The 22,677-nt window shown below is 32.1% G+C and overlaps 1 protein-coding gene across 7 annotated transcripts in view; it reads left to right on the forward strand.

Moving 5' to 3' along the window:
* Window positions 1–22,677, forward strand: part of CEP128 (centrosomal protein 128) — a 269,958-nt gene that overhangs the window by 53,663 nt on the left and 193,618 nt on the right. For all 7 annotated transcript variants that reach the window (XR_004231984.1, XR_004231986.1, XR_004231985.1 and 4 more), the window contains 2 exons: window positions 1,634–1,706; window positions 8,834–8,950. Coding sequence is in view for 1 of the 7 variants with exons in the window: in XM_031952430.1 (XP_031808290.1) it covers window positions 1,634–1,706; window positions 8,834–8,950 (190 nt within the window). In the remaining 6 variants the exon portion in view is untranslated. The remainder of the gene's footprint in view (window positions 1–1,633; window positions 1,707–8,833; window positions 8,951–22,677) is intronic.

Here is a 22,677-nt window from a genome sequence, read left to right on the forward strand (position 1 = left end):
AGAACTGTGTCAAAATTATAAGTTGAAAAATGTTCAAAGGATATGAACAGATAATGTTCAGATGAAAAAAATTAAAGCCATCTTATAGTCAGTGAAAAAAATGCTCTAAATCACTATTGATTAGAGAAATGCAAATTAAAACAACTGAGATATTACCTCACATCTCTCAGACTGACTTAAGATATCAGGAAAAGATAATAATAAATGTTGGAGAGGACTGGGAAACTGGGACACTAATGCATTGTTGGTAGAGCTGTGAAATGATTAAAGCATTCTGGAGAGCAATCTGGAACTCTGCCTAAGGTGCTGTAAAACTGTGCATACCTTTTGATCCAGGAGTGCCACTACTAGGTCTGTGTAATGTTCTGGTTGGTTTTCTGGAGGTCTTTGTGCCAGCCTTCTTTTCAGCTGAGTGATCACCATGAAAGTAGCCAGGTGTTAAAGTCCAAAAGTCTTTATTGTCTCCTTCACAGTCTATCTCCTTGCCTGGGGTCTGGGGCCTGGGCTAGCTTTCTTCTTCAGACAGGCCTTGCTGGCAGTGGGGGAAGCAGAAGGACAGGCCAGCCACCACAAAAGTGGGAGATAGAATGACTGTTTCTAGTCCAGTCCTTGTTGGCTGCTGTTATATACTCTATTATAATTACATCATTGGAGGTGTGAATCTTGTAGAATACTATACATGGTAGAATACACCATGCTAAACTAGATAACCATTTTCTTATCAATTCCACTGAGTTAACACCTTGTTGTAAGAATTTCTCCAGAATTCTGGCCCACTACAGGTCTGTTCCTCAAGGAAATCATAAAAGAGGTAAAAGGACCCACATGTACAAAAATGTGTATAGCAGTTCTTTTTGTGATGGCAAAGAATTAGAAAATAAGTAGATGCTCATCAATTGGAGAATGATTGAAGAAATTATGGTATATGAAAGTAATGGAATATTATTGTTCTATAAAAAATGATAAAGAAGCTGATTTTATAAAGTCCTATAAAGATTTACACAAAGTGATGCTGAATGAACCAAGTAGAACCAGGAATACATTGTACACAGTTAATAGCAAGATTGTGCAATGATCAACTATAAAAGACATGGTTCTTTTCAGCAGTTCATTGATTGCAATTGAAGGCTATCCCAATAAGTTTTGGATGAAAAATGTCATCTTCATCCAGAGAGAGAGAATTATTGGAACTGAATGTAAATCAACATATGCTATCTTTATTTTTTTCTTTTCTGTTTTTTTTCTCCCATAATTTTTCCCTTTTGTTCTGATTTTTCTTTCCCAATATGATTCATAAAAAATGTTAAAAATGAATGTACATGTATAACTAGGACAAAAATGTAAAAAGGATATGTTATGGGCTTCAGATTTTTATTTTTCATTCATAAAGGTTTGAATTCTCATTTAATGCCTAAACTTTGGTTATTAATGGAGTTTGCTGCCAAATTGAATGTTATAGCATGAATATAAGAAACAGGACTTAGAGCAGCCTAAATTAAATTCCAGTATTTATTATTTCTTTTTTCTTAACTCTAAAAATACACAAGAGAAAAGTATTTGTACCATTTAAATTATAAAAGCATAATTATGTTTCTGTACATGTAACAAGATATATTTTTTTTTTCTGTTCAAGGTCAGATGCTCAAACTAAAAAGACTTTGGAAGAATTATCTGTGAGACTTGATGAATCTCAGAGACAAGATACAGTAAGAACAATTAATTTAGAAACTTTTGTTTAGGAAGTGGGAGGATTGCACTTTCACATGACTATTTTTTTTCTTTTTCTGATTTAATATTTAAAATGTTTTTCCCCAGTTACATGTAAAGAATTTTTTACATTTGTTTTTAAAACTTTTAGTTCTAAATTCACTCCCTTCCTCTCTCTCCATTTTCCCATTGAGAAGGTACATGTGAAGTTATGCAAAAACATTTTCATAAAACTCGTGTTGAGAAAGGAAAATAGATTTTCCTCCCACTCTCCCCAAAAATTCTTCAAGAAAAAATAGAATAAGAAAAAAGTGTGCTTCAATCTGTATTCAGACACAATCAGTTCTTTCTCTGCGTTTGGATAGCATTTTTCATTATAAGTCCTTCAGAATAATATTGGGTCATTGTATTGCTGAGAATAACAAAGTCATTCACAGCTGATTATCCCACAACATTGCTAATACTTTGTATGTATGTATGCTAATACATATCACTTTGAATGAGTTCATGGGTGACTTTCTAGGTTTTTCTAAGAGCATCTTGCTCATTCTTTCTTTTAGAACAACAGTATTCCATAATAATGTAGAACAATTTGTTTAGCCATTCTCTAGTTGTTGGGAGTCCCCTCAATTTCCAATTCTTTGTTCTGAGAAAAGAGCTCTATAAATATTTTTGAATATTTATAAATAATATATATTTATATATGTGATGTATAAATATGAAAATTATGTATATATACCTATACATACATATATATACATATCCTATATATACATACATACATTTATATACACATACATGCATTTACCTATACATACATATATATACATATACATACATACATATATATACACACACATATACATTTACCTATACATACATATACATATATATATTTTCCTTTTTTTTTTTTAAATCTCTTTTGGGATATATGCTTAAAGCCCTTTGGAAATAGTGCCAAATTGCTCTATAGAATGGTTGAATCAGATTACAATTCCACCAATAATGCATTATTATTTCATTTTTCCCACATTCTCTGCAATATTTGTCATTTTCTTTTTCTGGCTCATTAGCCAATCTAATAGGTATGAGATAGTACCTCAGAATTGTTTTAATTTGCATTTCTCCAATCAATAGTGAGTTAGAGTATTTTTTTCCTATGGCTATAAATAGATTGATTAGTTTATCTGAAAACTTCATCTTTTGAACATTTATCAGTTGGGGAATGGTTATTTTTTACAAATTTGACTGTTCTATGGAAGTTTGAGAAATGAAGCCTTCATCAGAGAAACTTACTGCAAAATTCTTTTTACTATTGCCAGCTGTTTCCCCCCAGTTCATTCTATTCTCTCTGCTTTCCCCTTGTCTTTCCTCAAAAGTGTTTTGCTTCTGATCACCCCTCCCCTAATATGTCCTCTTTTCTATTTCCCCTTTCTCCTTCTCATTTACCCTTCTCCTCCCACTTTCCTGCAGGGTAAGACTGATTTTTCCATACCTGATTAAGTATGTATGTTATTCCTTCTTTGAGTCAATTCTGATTGGCTAAGGCTTACTCATTGCCCCTTTCCTCTCCCTCTCCCTCTTCCCCTCTACTGTAAAAGCTTTTTCTTGCCTCTTTTATGGCAGATAATTTGAACATTTAACTTCTCCCTTTCCCTTTCTCCCAATTCATTCCTCTCTCCTTAATTTATTTATTTTTAGATATTATCCCTTCATATTCAGCTCACAACTGTGCCCTCTGTCCATTTATACTCCTTCTAACTGCCCTAATAATGAAAAAAGTTCTTATGGGTTACAAATGTCATCTTTCCAGGTAGGAATATAAACAGATTAACCTTATTAAGTCCTTATGATTTCCCCATCCTGATTACCACCTCCCTTCTCGATCTCTCCCCCTTCTCCCCCTTATCTTGAGTCCTATATTTGAAAGTCAGTTTTTCTATTCAGTTCTGGTCTTTTCATCACAAATGTTTGAAAGTTCTCTATTTCATTGAATGTCTAATTTTTCGCCAGAAGGATTATACTCAGTTTTGCTGAATAGGTGATTCTTGGTTGTAATCCTAGGTCATTTGTTTTCCAGAATATCATATTCTAAGTCGTCTGGTCCTTTAATACAGCAGCTGATACATCTTGTGTTATCCTGACTCTAGTCTAATATATTTGAATTGTTTCTTTCTGGAGGTTTGCAGTATTTTCTTCTTGATCTGGGAATTCTGGAATTTGGCTATTATATTCCTGGAAATTTTCATCTTGGGATCTCTTTTAGCATTATGTAAATATACCATTAGTTGTCCTTTAAGCTGCTTGTTAGAAGTAAATTCTTAGGGTATATGGCACAGTCCAAATCACAATAATTTTTAAATGAACACTTAATTATTTGTGATAATTAAAAATCAATATTTTGTAGTTATGATACTGCAGGGGAAATTTCAATTCATTAGTTGCCTAGATTTTACCCAATAGAGGGGAATAAGAGTGCACATTAAGTTGGATGAAAACAAAAATCATTGTTATTTGAGTTTTCTTTAAGAGAGGTTACTCCTTAAATTAAAAACACAAAAATCAACTCTTCTGTTTCTAGAAGGGTCAGTCATTAGCAGGCCCTTAAAAATTCTGTCAATTCTATATTGAATGATGATGTTGTTGGGAAGATTAGAGCATCAGGATGTATAACAAATATTTTTTAAATAGTCATATCAGCAGGCTTTGTTTAAGAACTCGGGAATAAACATGCTGAAAAGCTAGAGCACAGTACAATAAACAAAATGCTGCTTTTGAAGATAAATCCTATAAAAGTAGCTGCCTGCTTTGTTTTCATTTAACTGCATGTCATTAAACACTAACTTTGAAGCTCTTGCTCTTTTTATGTCTTTAGCTGCTTTATTTTGGTATTTGTAAAACATATGAAAAGATTTATAGCTTTTATTCCCAATTAATATCCCTAACTGATAGGTTCTTAATAGGAAGATTTACTAAAATGTGACACTATGTTTTCATTTTAAACATTTCTTACCTGAGAATTGTTCAGAAATTCACAGAATGAATAGCTAGAAAGGGAAATTTGTGAAAGACTTCTTACTTTTTAGGCATTAAGTTAGTATTCTGGAGCAGGATTAGTACACTATACCTAAATGCCGTCTGCTGCCTGTTTTTATGTAGCTGGCTAAGAATGGTTTTTATAAAGTTTCTTTATATTTTCAAATATAAAAAATTCTTTTTAGTCCATAGGTTTTTATAGAGTCATTTCCTGGATATGGCCTATGGACTATAGTTTGCCAACCCCTGTAATGTTTGAAATGTCATAGAGTGTCTGAGTTAGGCATCCTTCATTTTTGACTACTTGTTTTAGAACACTCATTCGATATTTAAAATACTATTAGCCCAAGTATCTTATTTAAACTTAAAGAATTATTATTCCTTCCTCCTTTCCTCCCTCCATCCTTCCCTTCCTTCTTTCTTTCCTTTCTTCCTTCCTCTCTTTCCCTCCCTCCTTCTCTCCTTCCCTCCCTTTCACTCTTCCATCTTTCCTTCCTTTTTTTTTTTTAAACATTTCTATCTCTTCATTGTAACAAACAAATATAATTAAGCAAAACACATCAACACATTGGCCATATGTGAAAATGTATCTCTTGTTGGTATCTTTAGACTCTTTACCTCTTTCTGAAGAGGCAGAAGGCAACTTTCATCATCACTTTTTCAAAGTCATGATACATTAATGAGAGTTCTTAAGTCCTTATTTTCTTTTGTATTATTGTAGTGTTATGAATCACTCTCTTGTTTGTGTTCATCTTATTCTCAACACGGCAAGTATTTACTAATTGCCTATTATGTGCCAGCCATCTCACTAGGTGCTGGCGATGGGAGGAAATATGAGCACCATTGACTGTCCTTAAGGAACTCATGATTGAATGGGGGAGACATGTAAACAACTATTTACACACAAGATATAAAAATAAAAAGTATAGAAAATCTTAGAACGATTATGGTAGCAGTAATGGGAATTAGGAAAAGCTTCTTGCAGCAGATGGAATTTTAGCTGAGACTTCACAAAATACGCTAAGTGCAAATAAGGAGGGAAAGATGGGACAAAGTTTGAAAGATTTTATATTTGATTCTCGAGTTTGTTGAACGGGGGTGACATGTTCAGATCAGTGTTTGAGGAATATTGCTCTTCATGAGATCATACACATTTTTCCAAATTTCTCTTAATCCTTCATATTAGTTACCTCTTATGGCCTAACAATATTTACATTATATTCATGTCCCACTGTTAGTTTAATCATATCCGGTTTGTTGAGTTCTCATTTTGTTCTAAAAATGCTACGCACATTTTTAGAGATGTGGGTATTTCTAGAGGGATAATTTAGAATTGAATCAAAAACTTTAAAAACCTTGTTAACCACCACTAACAAAAACATCCATATAAAGCAAAATCCTTAGAAGACAAAATCTCCATATACTTGGTATGAGTGTCTTGTTTGAGAATTACATGACAGTCCTGTGTGAATACACATTAATTCTAATTTGTGGTTACTTAAATTGGTTCTGATTTGGTTTACTTAACAGCCTTCTTCCTTAGGGGGGAAAATGCAATGAACATATTGCAGCCAGGGTGGGAAATGAACTGAGGAAGTGGAAGTTTTCAGAGTTGGTTTTATCTTATAAAATGAGGAGTTTTCTGGAGATCATGAATTCTGGTGAAGTAGCTTAGTAAGAAATAAGATGAACTCTCTTGGTGCCTTCCTTATATGGTGTAGGATATCTGCCTCCTAACCTTTTCAACCAGATGGAGGGAAGAGCCCCAGGGGCAGAAGGTTGTAGGGGAATGTGAGTTTTTGGAAACTATGAAATCCAGGAAAGTAGCTGAGTGAGAAGTGAGTGATAAGGGGAATTCTTGGGATACTACATATAAAAGAATCATGATAGAAACTGGAACCTCTGATTTTATTTTTTTGGAGAACTTCCAGGTAATATTCTCCTAGCAATTTGAGTCAGAACCTTCTCTTCAGTTAGAATTGTAGAATATTGTTTGGTGGCACTAAGAAAGGAAACACTTGCCTAGGATTGCCAGATTACATCAGAGGCAGGATATATGAACTCTGGTTTTCTTTGAGACCATCTCTTTATTTACTGTATGATATATGATAAAATATAAAAACAGTATAGTGATTAATTTATCAATAACAAATAGTTCATTTCAATTCTAGTGTAAACTTGAGTATAGAAATTAATGGGTAGTAAGTCTGATAGAGTTTGTTGGGGCCACGTAGTGAAGGACTTAGAATGTTAAAGCATTTTATGCTTAATTCATTAGTCATTGAGTGCCCATTGAAGTTTCGTGATTGTGGTGTGACAGGAGCTGAATGTAGTTTTAAGGAGATTGTTTTGGCAGCAATATGTGATATGAATAAAAAACTATTTTTAATTAGGATTTAGAATTAACATGTCTCTAATTGGCATGGGTGGTACCATTTTTTTCCTCATTGCGGCCAAGAAGAATCAGTAATAGCTTCTTTATATGAACACTCTTGAAAATTAAAGACCATGGGAAAATTAAAAACTAAGGGAACTTGTTTTCTTTATTCATAGTTTTTGTGGTATGAACTTGTGATCCTATATACCTTTGTGAAAATGAATTTTTAGAACCTCAGACTTGGTTAATTTTTTTTTAGTGATAAGTTTTCATATTCTGCATCAGAATAAAATAGAAATGACTTGTGTTATAGTACTAGTAGATTTCTTTTAAATTTTGGTAAGCAGTATACTATCAATGTTTTTCAATAAATTATCAAAACACTCTCGTTTCTTCAGATTCTGATTTTTCAAATAGCATGAATATTTTGTTTTGTTTTGTTTTTATTTTAAGGAACTGAATAATGATGCCAATGAAATGAGAGTAGTCTGATCACAATCTCCTCTACTGAGGAAAGACTTGAAGTAGAGAAGAAGGAACTTTTATATTAATTTCAGAGGGGTATAATTATATAGGAAGGTAGGTAGCCCAATGGATAGAATTCTGGGTCTACAGCCCAGATAATTGAGTTTTAAATTATATATAAACCCAAATCTGAATTGAAATATTCCCTCATTCACTAACTGGCTGTGTAAAATTCTTGGTCAAATCACTTAACCTCAGTCTGCCTCAGTTCCCTCAACTACAAAATGATCTGGAGAAGGAAATGGACAACCATTTCAATTTCCTTGGTCAAAAAACCCCAATAGGGACATTAAAGGTTCAACATGACTATAATGATGGAACAATAGCAAAATTAAACCCTTTTTTAATATATACTGCTTTTACTCTTATATTTTATTTTTTAGCAAATCAATAAAGAAGAAATTGACATGGGTATGGTTTATTATAATGTTATATTGCTAATACTTATATAGATATGTATCTTGACCTTTTTTATCCTGTAGGATAATGAAAATAATCGTGGGCAGCAAAGTGGCAGAGTGGATAGAGTGCTGGGCCAAGTTCAAATACAGCCTTTGATGTGTCAATTCATTTAATCTTTATTTGCCTCAGTTTCCACAACTGTAAATGGAGATAATAATAGCACCTACCAACCCTGGGTTGTTGTGAGGATTGAATAAAGAAATATTTGTAAAGTTTAGCACAATGACTGGCACAAGATAGGCTCTATATAAATACTATAATAATTAGTGATAATAAATAATATTAAGTATAATTATGATATAGCTTACATAGTTTTTATGTTAATCAACTAATTGTGAGAATTATGTATAAATTTTCCAATTTATAATTATATAACAATAACAGTTATTATTACCATGTGATAATTCACCATTCATCTTCACAACAGATTCAGTTATTTTTAAAAATTCACTAGAGGGTGCTCTTTCCTAGTACATTACATTGAATTGTTGACTCATTGCTATAATTTAATTTTTGAATCTTTTCTGTTCTTTCAATCCAGATTTAGAGATGACAGTTAATCACTTATTTTGATAACTTTTAGCTAATATTTTATTCTGGGTAGAGTCACTTAGAAGCTAGTTTACCTAACCCTAAATATTTCCATTTAATATTATGTTTTGGGGGTAATTTATAGAATACATAGAACACATTAATAACTTTGTATCTCACCATTTCTGTGTCTAGGTTTCAGAACGGGTAGAGAAACGGCTTAAAGAAATAGAGAGAGTGATGCAGAATGAAAGACAGTTGGTGGAAAGGCGTCAGGAACAGCTGGGACTCATGAACTTAAAGTTGCAGGAAGTAGGTGAAAAATGTTTCATTCTATGCTTTGTTCCTCTTTGATTATTTGGTCCTCATCAGAATATGGTTGTTAATAATTATGTTTAAATTGTTGTATATTATATGTTTGTGTTGCAGTACTTCAGATGTAGCCTCAGACACTTAACTATCTGTGTGTCTTTGGGCAAATCATTTAACTTTTGCCTCTGTTTCCCCATCTTAAAATGGGGATGATAATAATAATTCCTACCTCTCAGGGTTGTTGTAAAGATCAAATGAGATAAAAATTGCAAAGTGCTTACTACAGGGACTGTCATATAGTAAGAGTTATATAAATGTTTAAAAAAAAAAATCCTGCTGTTTGGATAGTATTAGTGGAGGGAGACTGACATGTGGTCTTGTCATCAAGCTAATTCAAAATAGGGATAATCAATGTTAGACTTCTTAATAATTAACGCATAGTTTCTGAATACCAAGTAGATAATGAAATTGCTGCTTAGTGTATATAAAAATCATTGCTTGTAGTGAAATTCTATTTATGAAATAGAAAAAGTGTAACAAGATTTTTCCTTTGATAAAAGATTCTTTTGAATAGTAAGTACTCCATATGAATACTTGATTTTAACTACTTAGAAAGACTAAGAGGCAGAGAAACTTTATTTTTAAGTATTAGGAAACATGCCAACTGAAGATTGGTCAGAAGTAACAGTAAAATTTCATGAAATTACATTTATAAGTCACTGGGAAAATTTGATTTGGTTTCCTAAAATTCATTTTCTTGTAAAATCTTCATAAAATACATCTACTTCATAAAATGCACAGTTAACAGTTATATCTGAAAGATTTGTTGAATAATTAAATACAGCATATGGGTTAGATGGTTTTTATTCATTATTTGCTCAAAACCAATTATGTCTGGTAAGCTCTGAGAATAATGCTAAGGACACAATTGTTCTTTTTGCAAAAGAAAATTAGAGAAATTTCCTCCTACTTATTTTCTTTGCTTTTTGGAGTTTGCATAAAATTATAAGAGAAAGACATAAAAAGATTGGTTCTATCCCTACATTTGAGAAACTAATGGGACGGAATATTTGCATGGTAATTATTAATCTGACCACACACTTAATCTTTGATTTGGAATCCCATCTCTGACTGTATAATAGAAGATCACTATTGATAAGAAATGTTTAATTTCATATTTTGTCACTTTAATATAATTAGTGACCTATTCATTTTCTAAAGGTGCTTTTGGATTTTACAATGCAGTGGAAGCTAGGAAGGATTAACTTAGGGTGATGTATTTTTATGACTTCCAAGGAAAAAGACCCAGACTGCTCCAGAAAGGTCATATTAGGAGAGTAAATACTGCTTTTTAAATATAAAATATAAAATGATAACTTATAAAACATTTATACATTTGTACAGATATTAATCACAGTACATATTATATTTTTCATCTGCTACTGATGGAGCCCACAAGGTTCAATATATTTTCAAGGGAGTAAAGGTAGAAGTCTTAAATATTTGGTGCTATTGTTGTTTGTATAACTTAAAGATCACTGATGAGGAGATAGAATAGAAATGGAGACTGAATTCCTTAACTCCATTTTCCAAAGGATTGTGGAAGTATTTAATGATAGGCCTGTGGGGAGATTAGCCAACATCTAGGTGATTAGACAGTGGGCAGTCAATGATGGCAGGTATCTTGTCTTTATGTGAAACAATATTAAAATCATATTGAGAAAAAAGAAAAGAAAATTGTGGATTCAGTGGAGCATCAATGGAGAATTGTTACAAAGTTCTTTTTGTTTTTCTTCTTGGTATGTTACTGATAAAATGTCATATAAATGATGACTGGATTTGAGATGGGTGAAGAAATGAAAGGTGAGTGATGAATATACTGCAACCATGAATGCCCCTGTTTCCACATTGTGTATGAGGTCTGAAGGTATGAGGTATGCTTCTCATGTTATCATCCAATCTCATTTGGCAAATGATTTTTTTTTGCCAGGTACACAAATTTAAAGGAAATATGATTGGCATTGTTTAGTGTTAGATATTGAGTCGTAGAATTCTATGTTAAGACAAAATAGATTTAAGATTCCTAATTGTATCTTAATACAAAAGTAATTTCTTTGCATTTTGAAGATTTATTAATCTTCATTCCTGATAGGAAGCATTTGAAATCAGATGGGAAAAATAACTTTATGAATATTTGGAATGACATAGGGCAGTGAGATGGCAGAGTCAAGAGGAGCTGAGTTCAAAAGTGACCTCAAAAATTAATTACCTGTGTGGGTCCTGGGTAAGTCACTTAACTCTGGCTCAGTTCTAATGTTTTAGATGAGCTGGAGACAGAAATGGCAAAAATAAGAAACTTATTGCCAGCATAGTAGCATAGTGATAAAATAGATGGGAAAAGTCACCCATAATTATTAAAATTTTGAAGTAATTTTCTCTGAATTCCCTCAGAATCTAGGGAAAAGGAGAAAAAAATACAGATTCTTTTGTGTTTTTTAGTAGTTCACAATATAGTATCTGCCAATATAAGAGACTAAATAAATGTAAAATGCACCATGCATCATCATATTAAAAAAAAAAAAACAAACTGATTTTTTTCTCTTTGGTAGGAAAATATGTAATAAAAATCCATGGAATGGTTTTTGAAAGTACAAGTTTCTAATGAATTGTGGTATTTTAAGGTTTTTAATAAAATATTAGAAATTTTGATTAGCAATTTAAATTGACAAATCAGAGAAATATTGTGAATGAGAATTTCAAGGCTGAAGGTTGAGAAAGTGGACTGAATGACACAACAAAGCCAATAGACTGTTTTGACTCCTCTACTTTGTCTTAAGTTGAAACATTTTAATAATGTAACCTAGCATTTTAGGATTTCCTAAGCAGAAAGAAGTTGCTATACTTAGAAGTAGTTTAGTTTAAGCTTGTCCTTGCAAAAAAGTTATAATTATCTATTAATGCTTACTCTCCTTTGTCTGTTCAAAGGGAAGTGATATTCCCTCATTCTATCCCCTTCTTTGTTTGTGTAGACTTCTGCTTGACACCTTAATTATATAATTCCCTCAACTTTCTTCCCCATTTTTGTCTCCTAGTAGGGGTTTGAACTTGAAATCTTTCTTTATGGTTACTTACGTTTTCTTTGACCTGGAAATATCTGGATTTTAGATAAATTCCTAGGAGTTCTTAATCTTGGGGATTCTTTCAGGACATGATCAACTGGTTTTTTTCTCTTTTTGTTTTATCTCCTTGTAATAAATCTTGGTAGTTTTCTTTCATGATTATTTGAAATATGAAACCCAGGCTCTTTTTTTTTTTTTTTTTTTGTCAAGATTTTTGGGTATTTCAATGATTCTTTAATGATCTTTCTTTGATTTGTTTTTCAGGTTAGTTGTTTTTGATATATTTTACATTTTCTGCTATTTTTTCAGTCTTTTGACTTTGTTCAATATTTCTTATTGTCTCATGGAGTCACTGATTTAGTCTATTCTAATTTTCAGGGATTCTGTTTCTTGTAAGATTTTTGTACCTTTTGTGACTAAACTACTAATTTTCTTTCAAATTCTGCCTTCTATATCTCATTTCTTTTTCAATTATTTTCTCTGGCATTGTCATTTAGAAAATAATTTTAACTCTTTAATTACCCTTTCCCCACCCCAAACAAATTTCTTTATGTGTTTTTTTTTTTTCCTAGAAATTCTGTTTGGTCTTGTGGCTAAGCTGTATTCTCTTTATAGCTTTGCTTGTAAAGATTTTTTTCTTTTTAGAGTTATCTTCTTCACTTGGATTTGTGTGTTGAGTATCCTTGAAGTCATAATAGCTCTTTAGCTTTTTGTTAACATTGCCCAAGTCTTACTTCCCAAATTGAGACTTGGCTTGGCACACTTTTGGTGGAATTGTCATAATCTTGTATAGTTCTGCTCTTTCTCATTGTGTGTTCTGCCATATTCTTGTCTGGGTATTACTATGCTCTTTAAGGATGACTTGGGCCAGGAAATTGCAAACATTTATCAGACTATGTGGTCAGATGAAAGGTGGGCTTGAACTGATTGCTGCTCTCCTGTGTCTCAGGTCTCCACAGCTGCAGATTTGATCCTAAATGAAGCTCCTATAGACAGTAATTGGCTCTAGCCCATCAGAGACCTGAATGTTCTACAGGTTCAGAGTGACAATATTGCTTCCTTACCCTAGTTATCTCCCTCTCTGGGTTATAGGAACAATAGATGATAAATTGTAGTTTCTCCTTAGTTTTACCAATTGCAACTCGGTGTACTGTCCTTTTGGGAATGTTACTGGAGTTGTTTGGGGCGAGCTGGGTTGTACTGATTTTACTTCTACTAAATGGTCTTTCTGTATTACTACACTGATTTTCCAAGAAGAGATGGGTAGAAGTTGTTAAAAATTTAGGATCAGGGTCGTTGGAATATTAAGCTTGAGGACAATTTGTCATTGTGAGATATAGACTATAAGTATTGTGCCCAATTTACAGATGAGGAAACTGAAGCTCAAGAAGTTGAGGTGATTTGACTGAAATCATACAGTTTTGATTTCAAAATATAATCTGTACAATCTAGTGTGCAGTAATCATATAGAAGTACAGTGTTCTTTCCAGTATATCAAAGCTTCCTCACATATTATTTTGTTTGATCTTCACAGCATCAACTGTCTCTTTCACTTCTAGATTCTCTATAAACAGTGGGATTCTAAAGTTGGACAGAGGCAACCTTAGATATAGGGGAAATTTGCTAAGTCTTTTCCTTTTGTTCTTAAGGAAAAAAAACCGCTGGGGATTTTTAAATTTGAATTGATATCATTGGATAGGGAATTGACATGTAAGCCAAATGAGGATTTTTTTCTAGTTCTTTAAGTTCTTTATTTATGATTTACTTCAAATAACCCTTCACTTTGTGGTCTCATCTAAATATAGTAAGTATAATTTCTCAAAATATATATTCATGAAGTAGTAATGAATCCTAATATGTATTTTTGCTTGACACTCACAATTTTATAGCTTAATATAATATTGGTAGTGGGATTTGAAATATTTACATTAAAAATGTAAATGCAAAATATTATTTGTTCCTGTAGACTTCCTCTGAGTGGATAAATACTTAAATATATGCTTCAAAGCATTTTGGTCCAGATGGACTTTTAAATCTTAAAGGTAAAATGAATAAAATAGTTGGAATTTAATCAGAAATCCCACGCATACTATATACGATACGTGATATTGCCAAATTTTACACATGTTCCCAAGAAAAGTTTTTTCTTGTGTTTTCCTTTATAGTTGAAATATATTTAGCCAACTATATACTGTTCAGATCTACTTTCAAATCCGTTTTCTTATTTAGTTTTTTTTTTTTTTTTTTTAAGTAGAAACAACAACTAGTTTAATGAGTACTAGATTTGAATCTTGCCTTCCATACTTAACAGTCTGTTGACTACGGGCATATCAATTTTTCTTCCTTGCCTTATGTTTCCTTACATGTAAAATGGGGATAATAATAGCTGTATTAACCTCATTGGATAGTTATGAGATTCAAATAATATAATGTAGATAATGTACTTTATGAATCTTAAAGTGCTACATAAATGTCAATTGCTAGTATTATCAATAATTGCAATATTAAATATCATTTGGATTTGACAAGCCTGAAATTCTTAAAGTATGGCAAGGAAAAAGAGAGACTGAAAGCTTTAAGTTGAGCTTGAAGCAGCAGATAAAGGAATACTTATACATTGATCTCTTATGTGCAAGGTATACAAAACTGTGACATTGGATATTGGTACCTTCTTGGTACCCTGAAATTAAAGCTCATTGAAAAATTCAATTTAATAGAAAATTAAAGTTCACCCTTAAAGTAATTAACAACCACATAGACTTGTCTTAAACATACACATTAGGAACTATAATGGACCATAAGAAATTTGAAAAGCATCATAGCAAAAGCCTTTGCATTACTAATGAAATGCAGGACCTATCATGCTAATCGAAGGATGAATATTTCCTTATCAAAAAGGAATAATAGGGCTAATAGATGTTTTCAGAGTGATGATGAATAGGTTAAAAACTTGCAAAAATACTTTTGGAACAGATTTTACTTATTTGTTTTTTAAATTAATTGTGCGTGCGTGTGTGTGTGTGTGTGTGTGTGTGTGAATTGGGGTTAAGTAACTTGTCCAGGATCACGAAGCTAGGAAGTATAAAATGTCTGAGTATGGATTTGATTCCAGGACTTGTGCTCTCTCCATCCACTGTGCCATCTAGCTGTCCCCAAATTTTATTTCACTGAGCAATAGAAAAGTTTGACAATAGATATATGCCACTAGACTTGTTGAATATTAATTATTACCCAAAAGTGGTTTATCTCCAATTAGAACATGTGAAAAAGCTAAGATAAAAGGGCAGAATTAAAAAAGACCTACATGAAAGACTCCAAATGAACACTACCAACAAGCTGATAAAGAAGTGTAGAATAAATGGCAGAATCATGGACATTTGTTTTTAGGAATTCAGAGTTTTATGATGGTAAATCAGGATCTAGTCAGTGTCATTAGAAAATTTAGGAATTATACATTAAGAGTGTGGACTTAGTAATTAATATAAACAATTCAATGAAACTGCAGAAACTATGTAGTATTGTTCTGTATATTTTAGTATCTAAAGAATATCTGCTGATAATATACAATCAGAAAAGCAGTCCTCAAAATGTATATTAAATGTAATGTGATTTTTTTTTATAACTTCTTTTGAACTTCATTTTTCTCTCCTTGTGCATCATTTTAACCTGCTTTTTTATGTTACTTTGTAACCTTTTAAAAATCACTAAACATTATTCCTCCCAATAACTTTTCCAATTGAATAAAAACCTGCCCTAATAACATATAAGTACAATTAAGGAAAATAAAAACATATATTGGCCTCATTTGAAATGTATGTTTTTAACAACTCTATTTGATTTGATTTAAGCCAAGACATAATTGGTTATTTTCTTCACCTGAATATGTGTTATCTGAAATTATAATTCATTATAACAGTGATTAGTTTATAAAAATCTTCTTCAGAGTCATCCTTTTCATAATTCCTTAGGGATTAAAAACATTCCATTATGTTCATATTCTGTCATTTTTCCCCAGACATTCTTCAGTTAATAGGTACCTATTTTATTTTTAATTCTTTGCCATGACAAAAAACAAAAACAAAAACAATAACAAAAAAAAACCACTACTGTAAATATTCTTGTGCATTTGAGTCCTTTCCTTCTTCATTTGACCTTGCTAAGTCAAAACTAAGATAGCTCAAAATTTCATTAAAGTAGAGTTCCAATTTTTTTTTTTTTTGCAGAATAACTGGACTGATGTTGGTTGGTAGAGCCAACAGTGCCTGACTATGCTTGCCCTCTTACAACCTAGAGCTGCAGATGGAAAGTGAAGAGTTAGCTAATGAGTAAACTACTTTCTGCTATAAATGTGTTAAAAATTAAAGTCTCTGAGACTATTGCCTTAAGTGACAGGTGTGGATTTCATCATTTTAAAATGAGAAATGAAACTGTTCCTTTTGTCATTTCTTGCAGCACAATAGTATTCCATTATATCTATGTACCACATTTTATTCTGTCATTTCCCAAGTTTCCATTTCTTTATTCTCATAAGGAGCTGCTATAATATAAATATTTTAATAAAAATATAAATAATATATATAAATATAAAATATTAATATTTTAATACATTTAGGACTTTTGCTTTTTTCTTTGATTGCCTTGTCATTCATTTAACATGACTGTTTTCTTTGTAAAAGCTCTACATACTTCTTTGTAACAACAAAGTTAGTATAAATTGTTTTCTTGTTTCTGCCTGTATATGTTTGTACAAATCATGGGAATATTTGCTCCTGTAATAATTTTTTACTGCTTGGTAACATTCCAATATTGCCTAAAATCTCTTAATTAGCAAACCAAATCTTTTCTCAATTCTTAATTTTATTGATCTTTCTGTTGTATTTGAAATTTTTGACCCCTTGTCTCTTCTCAGTCCCTCCTTTTTTCTAATATTTTCCTCTAACCTCTCCTTAGTCGTCTTTGATGGCTTATTATCTATTTCCAGTTCTGTAATTCTGGGTGCACTTGAAAGCTGAATCCTTGGCTTGCTTCTTTTTTAAACTTTCTTATTTGGTGACCTTATTAATTACCATGGATTTAATTATTATTTTTATGCAGATGTTTCACACATCTATATATTTTACCGTGAGAGTCTTTTTTGGAGCTCTAGTTCTATATCACAGATTTTGTCTATATCACAATATTGCCTATTAGATATTTCACTCTTAATTTTTTGTTGGTATCACAAACTCAATATTTTAAAAATAAAACATAGTATCTTTCATTCCAAAACCTCTTCTCTAACATACTCCTTTATTTTTATAAAGCCACTATATTTATAAGTTCCCAAGTTCTTAATCTGAATGTTCTCATTGATACCTCATCTTTCCCCCTATATATCCAATTATTTGACAAATCTTGTTCTTTTTACTACCACAGGGTATCTGCCCATATAATCTTGACTAGTTCAGGCCTTCAACCTTTTTCACCAGGACTTTTGTCCTACTAATTGATCTACTTGCTTAGTCTCTTCTTACTCCTATATGCTCTCCACCCACTTGCTAAAATGTTTTTCCTTAATTGCATATCCAACCCCATTGCTCTTCTATTCTTTAAACTCCAGTGTTTTCCTATTGTCTCTCAATTTTAAAGCCTTTCACAATTGACCCTAGGTTATTTTTCTAGCTTTGTTATTTTCTCATGCAGTATATACAGCTAGTTTGGTTTTCTCTTTATTCTCCTTAATTCTTTTGAACTTTCTATTCACAATTACTGGAATGTACTCCTGCTTCATCTTCACCTCACAGAGTCGCTCCTTCATAGTGCAGCTAAAACTTCATCTTCTACTTAATGACTTTCTTTTTCTCCTAATTTGAATAGTTTCCTAATTACTTAAAAAAAAAAAGAAAACCACATTTTATTTATTATGTTTGTAGTTACATAAACATGCTTTTGTGTGTACTTATATGTATGTTTTTTCTTGTTATTAGGGAATTATTTTCCCTAATTAGGGAATAATTTTTTACATGAAGACAGTTATTATTTAATTTTTTTATTCTTTATATATCTGCCTTCTCTCCGACAGATAGTAGTTGTTCAATAAATATTTGTTTATTGGCCAGCTTTTCCTTTAACTATTTAAATTTTTGTCACTCAGTGCTTATATATTAAATATTAATATTTTAGAATCTATGGTGCATTTAAGGATAATAGAGGTTCCCTGCTTTTAAAAATGTTTTTTCCCCTTCATTTTGTCCATGATCAAGCTTCTTAACCCTAACACTAACTTATTTTTTTGGCACTCTTCTTAATTTTCCATGGGCATTTTTAAAAATAGTTGGGCTACAACATGTCCGAATTGGAAGTATTCAGTGACAGCTTCACAATCCAAGAATTTAAAGAAAAGTGTTTTGAGTTTCCCCTCTATTCACTTCTACTGAACAGAAAACATTAAATCTTCTTTGGAAGATTTGGAAGGCATGAATGTACTGCCATTTACTTCACTGGAAGGAAGACCTACATGGAAGAGATCATGTTTTTCTATGAAGTATTAATGTATTAACAAATTTCAGAGAAATAGAAAAATCAATTAGGGATTGGCTGAAGAAGTTGTGGCAAATATGAATGTTCACATGAATAGGAAATAAATATGCAAGATTTCTTGGCTCTTATACAAAGTATTTTGAAAGAGAAGACCTTTTATAAATGTAAAATGACATCCTGAAGAATTGTATTGACAGAAATGCTTTCCAATTTTTTATGTATGTCCTTTTGATTTTTTTTAGGGGAGGAAGGCTGAATTTATATGGATAGATATAGATATATAGGTAAGGAAAATATCATCTCTTTATCAGGATTGATTTTTACCTCTGTATTTGAAAGTAGTTTATAAGGATATCTAGTTTACAATTTGAAGAAATTCTTCTGGAAATCTAAGTCCACAGTCTTGTTGAAAAGATGATATTTTCCTTATCAATCCTATCCCTTGCATCTTGTATATCATATTGCAACTTCAACCATCCCTTCTCTGTTTAATCTTTAATCTCTTTCTATCTACAAGTTTTTATTCCCAGCTGTCTATAAACATAACCACATTTCTTCAGTCTTTAGATGATCTCATCAATATACTTTGCAATAGTTATCATTCTATACTGTCATTCCCTTTCTCACTCAGACTCCTTTGAAATAGTCATCTATTCTCTGTGCCTCCACTACTTCTCTTCTCACTGTCTTCTAATAGAAACTTTTTACAATCTGGCTTCATACCTTATCGCTCAACTGAAACTGCTCATTCTCAAGTTAACAAAGATCTCTTAATTGGCGGATGCAATGGGTCTCTTCTTAATGCTCATCCTTTTTGACCTCTGCAGCATTTGAAATTAACTACCCTCTTCTCTTGTGTACTGTTTCCTCTTTACATGTGAAATCATGCAAAACATAATTCCTTTTTAGCCATATCACCAAAAAAAACCGTTAAAAATAAAGAAAATGAGAAAGTTACATTTCAGTTTGTTCTCAGCGTTCATTAATTCTCTTTCTGGAGGTAAGTGGCATTTTTTCATCATGAGTTTTTTGAAATTGTTCTGGGTCATTGTCTTTATCTGAATAGCCAGGTCTTTCACAGTTGATCACAATTACAAAAGTGCTGTTACTGTTCATGCTGATCTTTAGTTCTTCCTACTTCACTTTGCAACAGTTCATATAGGCCTTCATGTCTTTTCTGAAACTATCCTCCTTATTTCTTATCATAATAGTGTTTTATCATAACCATATTTGCCACAACTTCTTCAGCCAATCCCTAATTGATGGACTCAGTTTCCAATTCATTACCACAGCAAAAAGAGCTCTGTAAATATTTCTTTTCTTTTCTTTTTTTCCCCATGATCTCTTTGGAATACAGACTTAGTAGTAGTATTGCTAGATCAGAGGGAATGTACTATTTTATAGCCCTTTTGGCATAATTCCAAGCTGTTCTGCAAAATGATTGCATTAGGTCATGACCACACTGTTTTATTCTTTTGCGTACTTATTTTCTCTCAACTTCTCCAGCATTTGTCACTTCTGATAGATGAGAAGTGGTACCCCAGAGTTGTTTTAATGTTCATTTCTTTAATTATTAATGTTTTAGAGCATTTCTTCATATAATTATAGATAGCTTTTGAAAAATGCCCATTAATATTTGAGTATTTGTCAATGGGGGATAGCCCCCTCTTTTTGGGGTATAAATTTGATTTGGTTCCCTATATATTTGAGAAATGAGGCCCTTATCAGACAAATTTACTTTAAAATAGTTTGCTGTTACTTCATTGTATATGGTATCCTTTATCAAAATAATGTTTTCCTGATTATATTTTTAAATTAAGTCTATTTTTGATTTGCTTTGTCTGAACATATGATTATTACTCCAACTTACTTTCTTTAGTTGAGGCATAATAAATAAATCTACTCCAGCCCTTTATTTTATGTCTTTTTTTTAATGTGTCTTTCTGTTCTAAAAGTATGTCTCTTATAAACAATGTATTATTGTATTTCTAGTTTCTTATTCATTCTGTTATCTACTTCCATTTTAAGAGTGAGCTCATCCTATTCACATTCACAGTTACAATTAACTTGCTTATTATCCTCCATCCTATTTTCATGTGTTTTCCTCCTCTCTCTCTTTTTATTTTAATCCCATTCTTCCTCAATTTTGTTTCTGACCATTGTTTCCCTTAATCTCCCACACACATTTTTTATCCTCCCATATTGTCTATTCTCTTTCCTCTATTTTCCTATTGAGTCAGATAAATTTTTATTCTTGATTCTGTGTGTGTGTGTGTGTGTGTGTGTGTGTATTCTTCCCTCTTTGAACTAATTCTGATGGGAGTGAGGTTCAAGAATTACTTGTCAATTCCCTCCTTTTCCACTATAGTATAAAAACTATTTCTTGCCTGCCTCTTTTATGTGAGAACAATTTATTCCTCTTTCTTTCTTCTCCCAGTCCATCCCTCTTTCCCCCTTTCTTTTTTTTATATCATCCTAACACAATTGATATTTAGGCTCTTTTTTTAATCATGATTTTCAAGTAATCTAATACTTAAATTATCTCTCTTTGATCTAAAAATCTGATATTTCACATTTTCTTCAATTTTTATTTCTTTTCACTTTGGTTCTTGATGTCTCATAGAGTCCACTGGCCAATTTTTAAATTTTATTTTCTTCAGTGACTTTTTGTAACTCTTTTTGCATTTGACCAATTTTTCTTTTTAAGGAGTTTTATTATTATTTTTTTTCCGTCAATTTTTGGGCTTCTTCTACCATTGGATTAATCTTTTTTTTTTTTTTTTTTAAGGTATTATATTCTTTAGGTTTTGTTTTGTTTTGTTTTTTTGGTCTGCTTCTTTTTTTTGCAATTTTTTTAAGACACTCATTTCTTTCCCCAGTTTTTCCTTTAAGACTGTTATTGTTTTAATTTCCAGGAATTCTTTTTGGACTTGGGTCTAGTTAGTATTTTTCTTTGAGGCCTTGCTTGTAACTGTTTTTATGGTGTCTGTAATTAGCGCACTAGCCCCCAGGATACTTTAGAATCAGCTGGAATCAGTATAAGCAAAAGTCCTTAGTCTTTATTCTTGGTCTTTAGGGGTAGAAGTGAACAGGATGGAAGCAGAATCTTGGCAACCTCCTCCTTCCTCGTCTACGGCCAAAGTGACCCTGGCTAGTCTAACTCCACCCCTTAGTCCCTCCTAAAATACTTTGTATATACCAGTCATCAAGCCAGCACAGGATAGTGGGAAGGGCCATTTTCCAAGCATATGCCCATAGAGTATTGTCCAATCGGTAGTTAGCCTCAAGTGCTTGGCTGTCCTGACCTCAGTGCATTGACTCAAGAGTTCTACAGTGTCTTCTGAGTTTATGTCTTGATCTTTCCTACTAATTTAATAACTTTCTTATGGTCAGATTCTTTCTTGTTTGCTCATTTTTCTAGTCTGTTTCTTGACTTTGAACTTTGTTAAACAAATGAGATTACTTAGAGTTGGGGAAGCACTGCCCCAAACTTTAGCCTTTTTGTGGGGCTCTGGTTTCAGAACTAGTTCTGGGGGTGTTCGAGTTTTCATTATTTTTAATATGGTGTGATGTGGTGAGAAAAGTCCTTTCCTGCTCAGTCCTCTAGTCTTACCCAGGAAGGGCTCCTACTCTCTTGTCATAAGCACTACTGTTTCTCTCTGCCTTGAAACTGTGACCAGGACCTTTGATCTTTTGTGATGGACTAGGCATACTTTTTTCTGCCCTGGAACTGTCTTGGAACTGCTTTAGGGCAATAAAATTGCCTGTTAGTACTAGCTGTACCCAGTGACAGCAAAGGGTTACTTGTAATTTTTAATTTTTTTTAATAATTAAAATCACTTTTTATTCAGTTTTTTTTTAAACATTTGCAATGGGTATCAGTTTTTAAAACACTGAGTTAAACTCATTTCACAAACAAGTAGTGAGAGGAATTCTGCCTTACCCTCCTCCCCTAAATGAGAATATTAATTATAAAAGGATGAATGACCACATCATCTAGGTTAAGTGTCTTGTTTAATTGTGAAACGCTTAGCAACTTTATCTAGTTTACATTTCTGCCAAATAACCACAAGCTGCTTGTTAGGTAGT

This window comes from Sarcophilus harrisii, chromosome 2 (genome assembly GCF_902635505.1).
Source record: "Sarcophilus harrisii chromosome 2, mSarHar1.11, whole genome shotgun sequence".
NCBI lineage: Eukaryota > Metazoa > Chordata > Mammalia > Dasyuromorphia > Dasyuridae > Sarcophilus > Sarcophilus harrisii.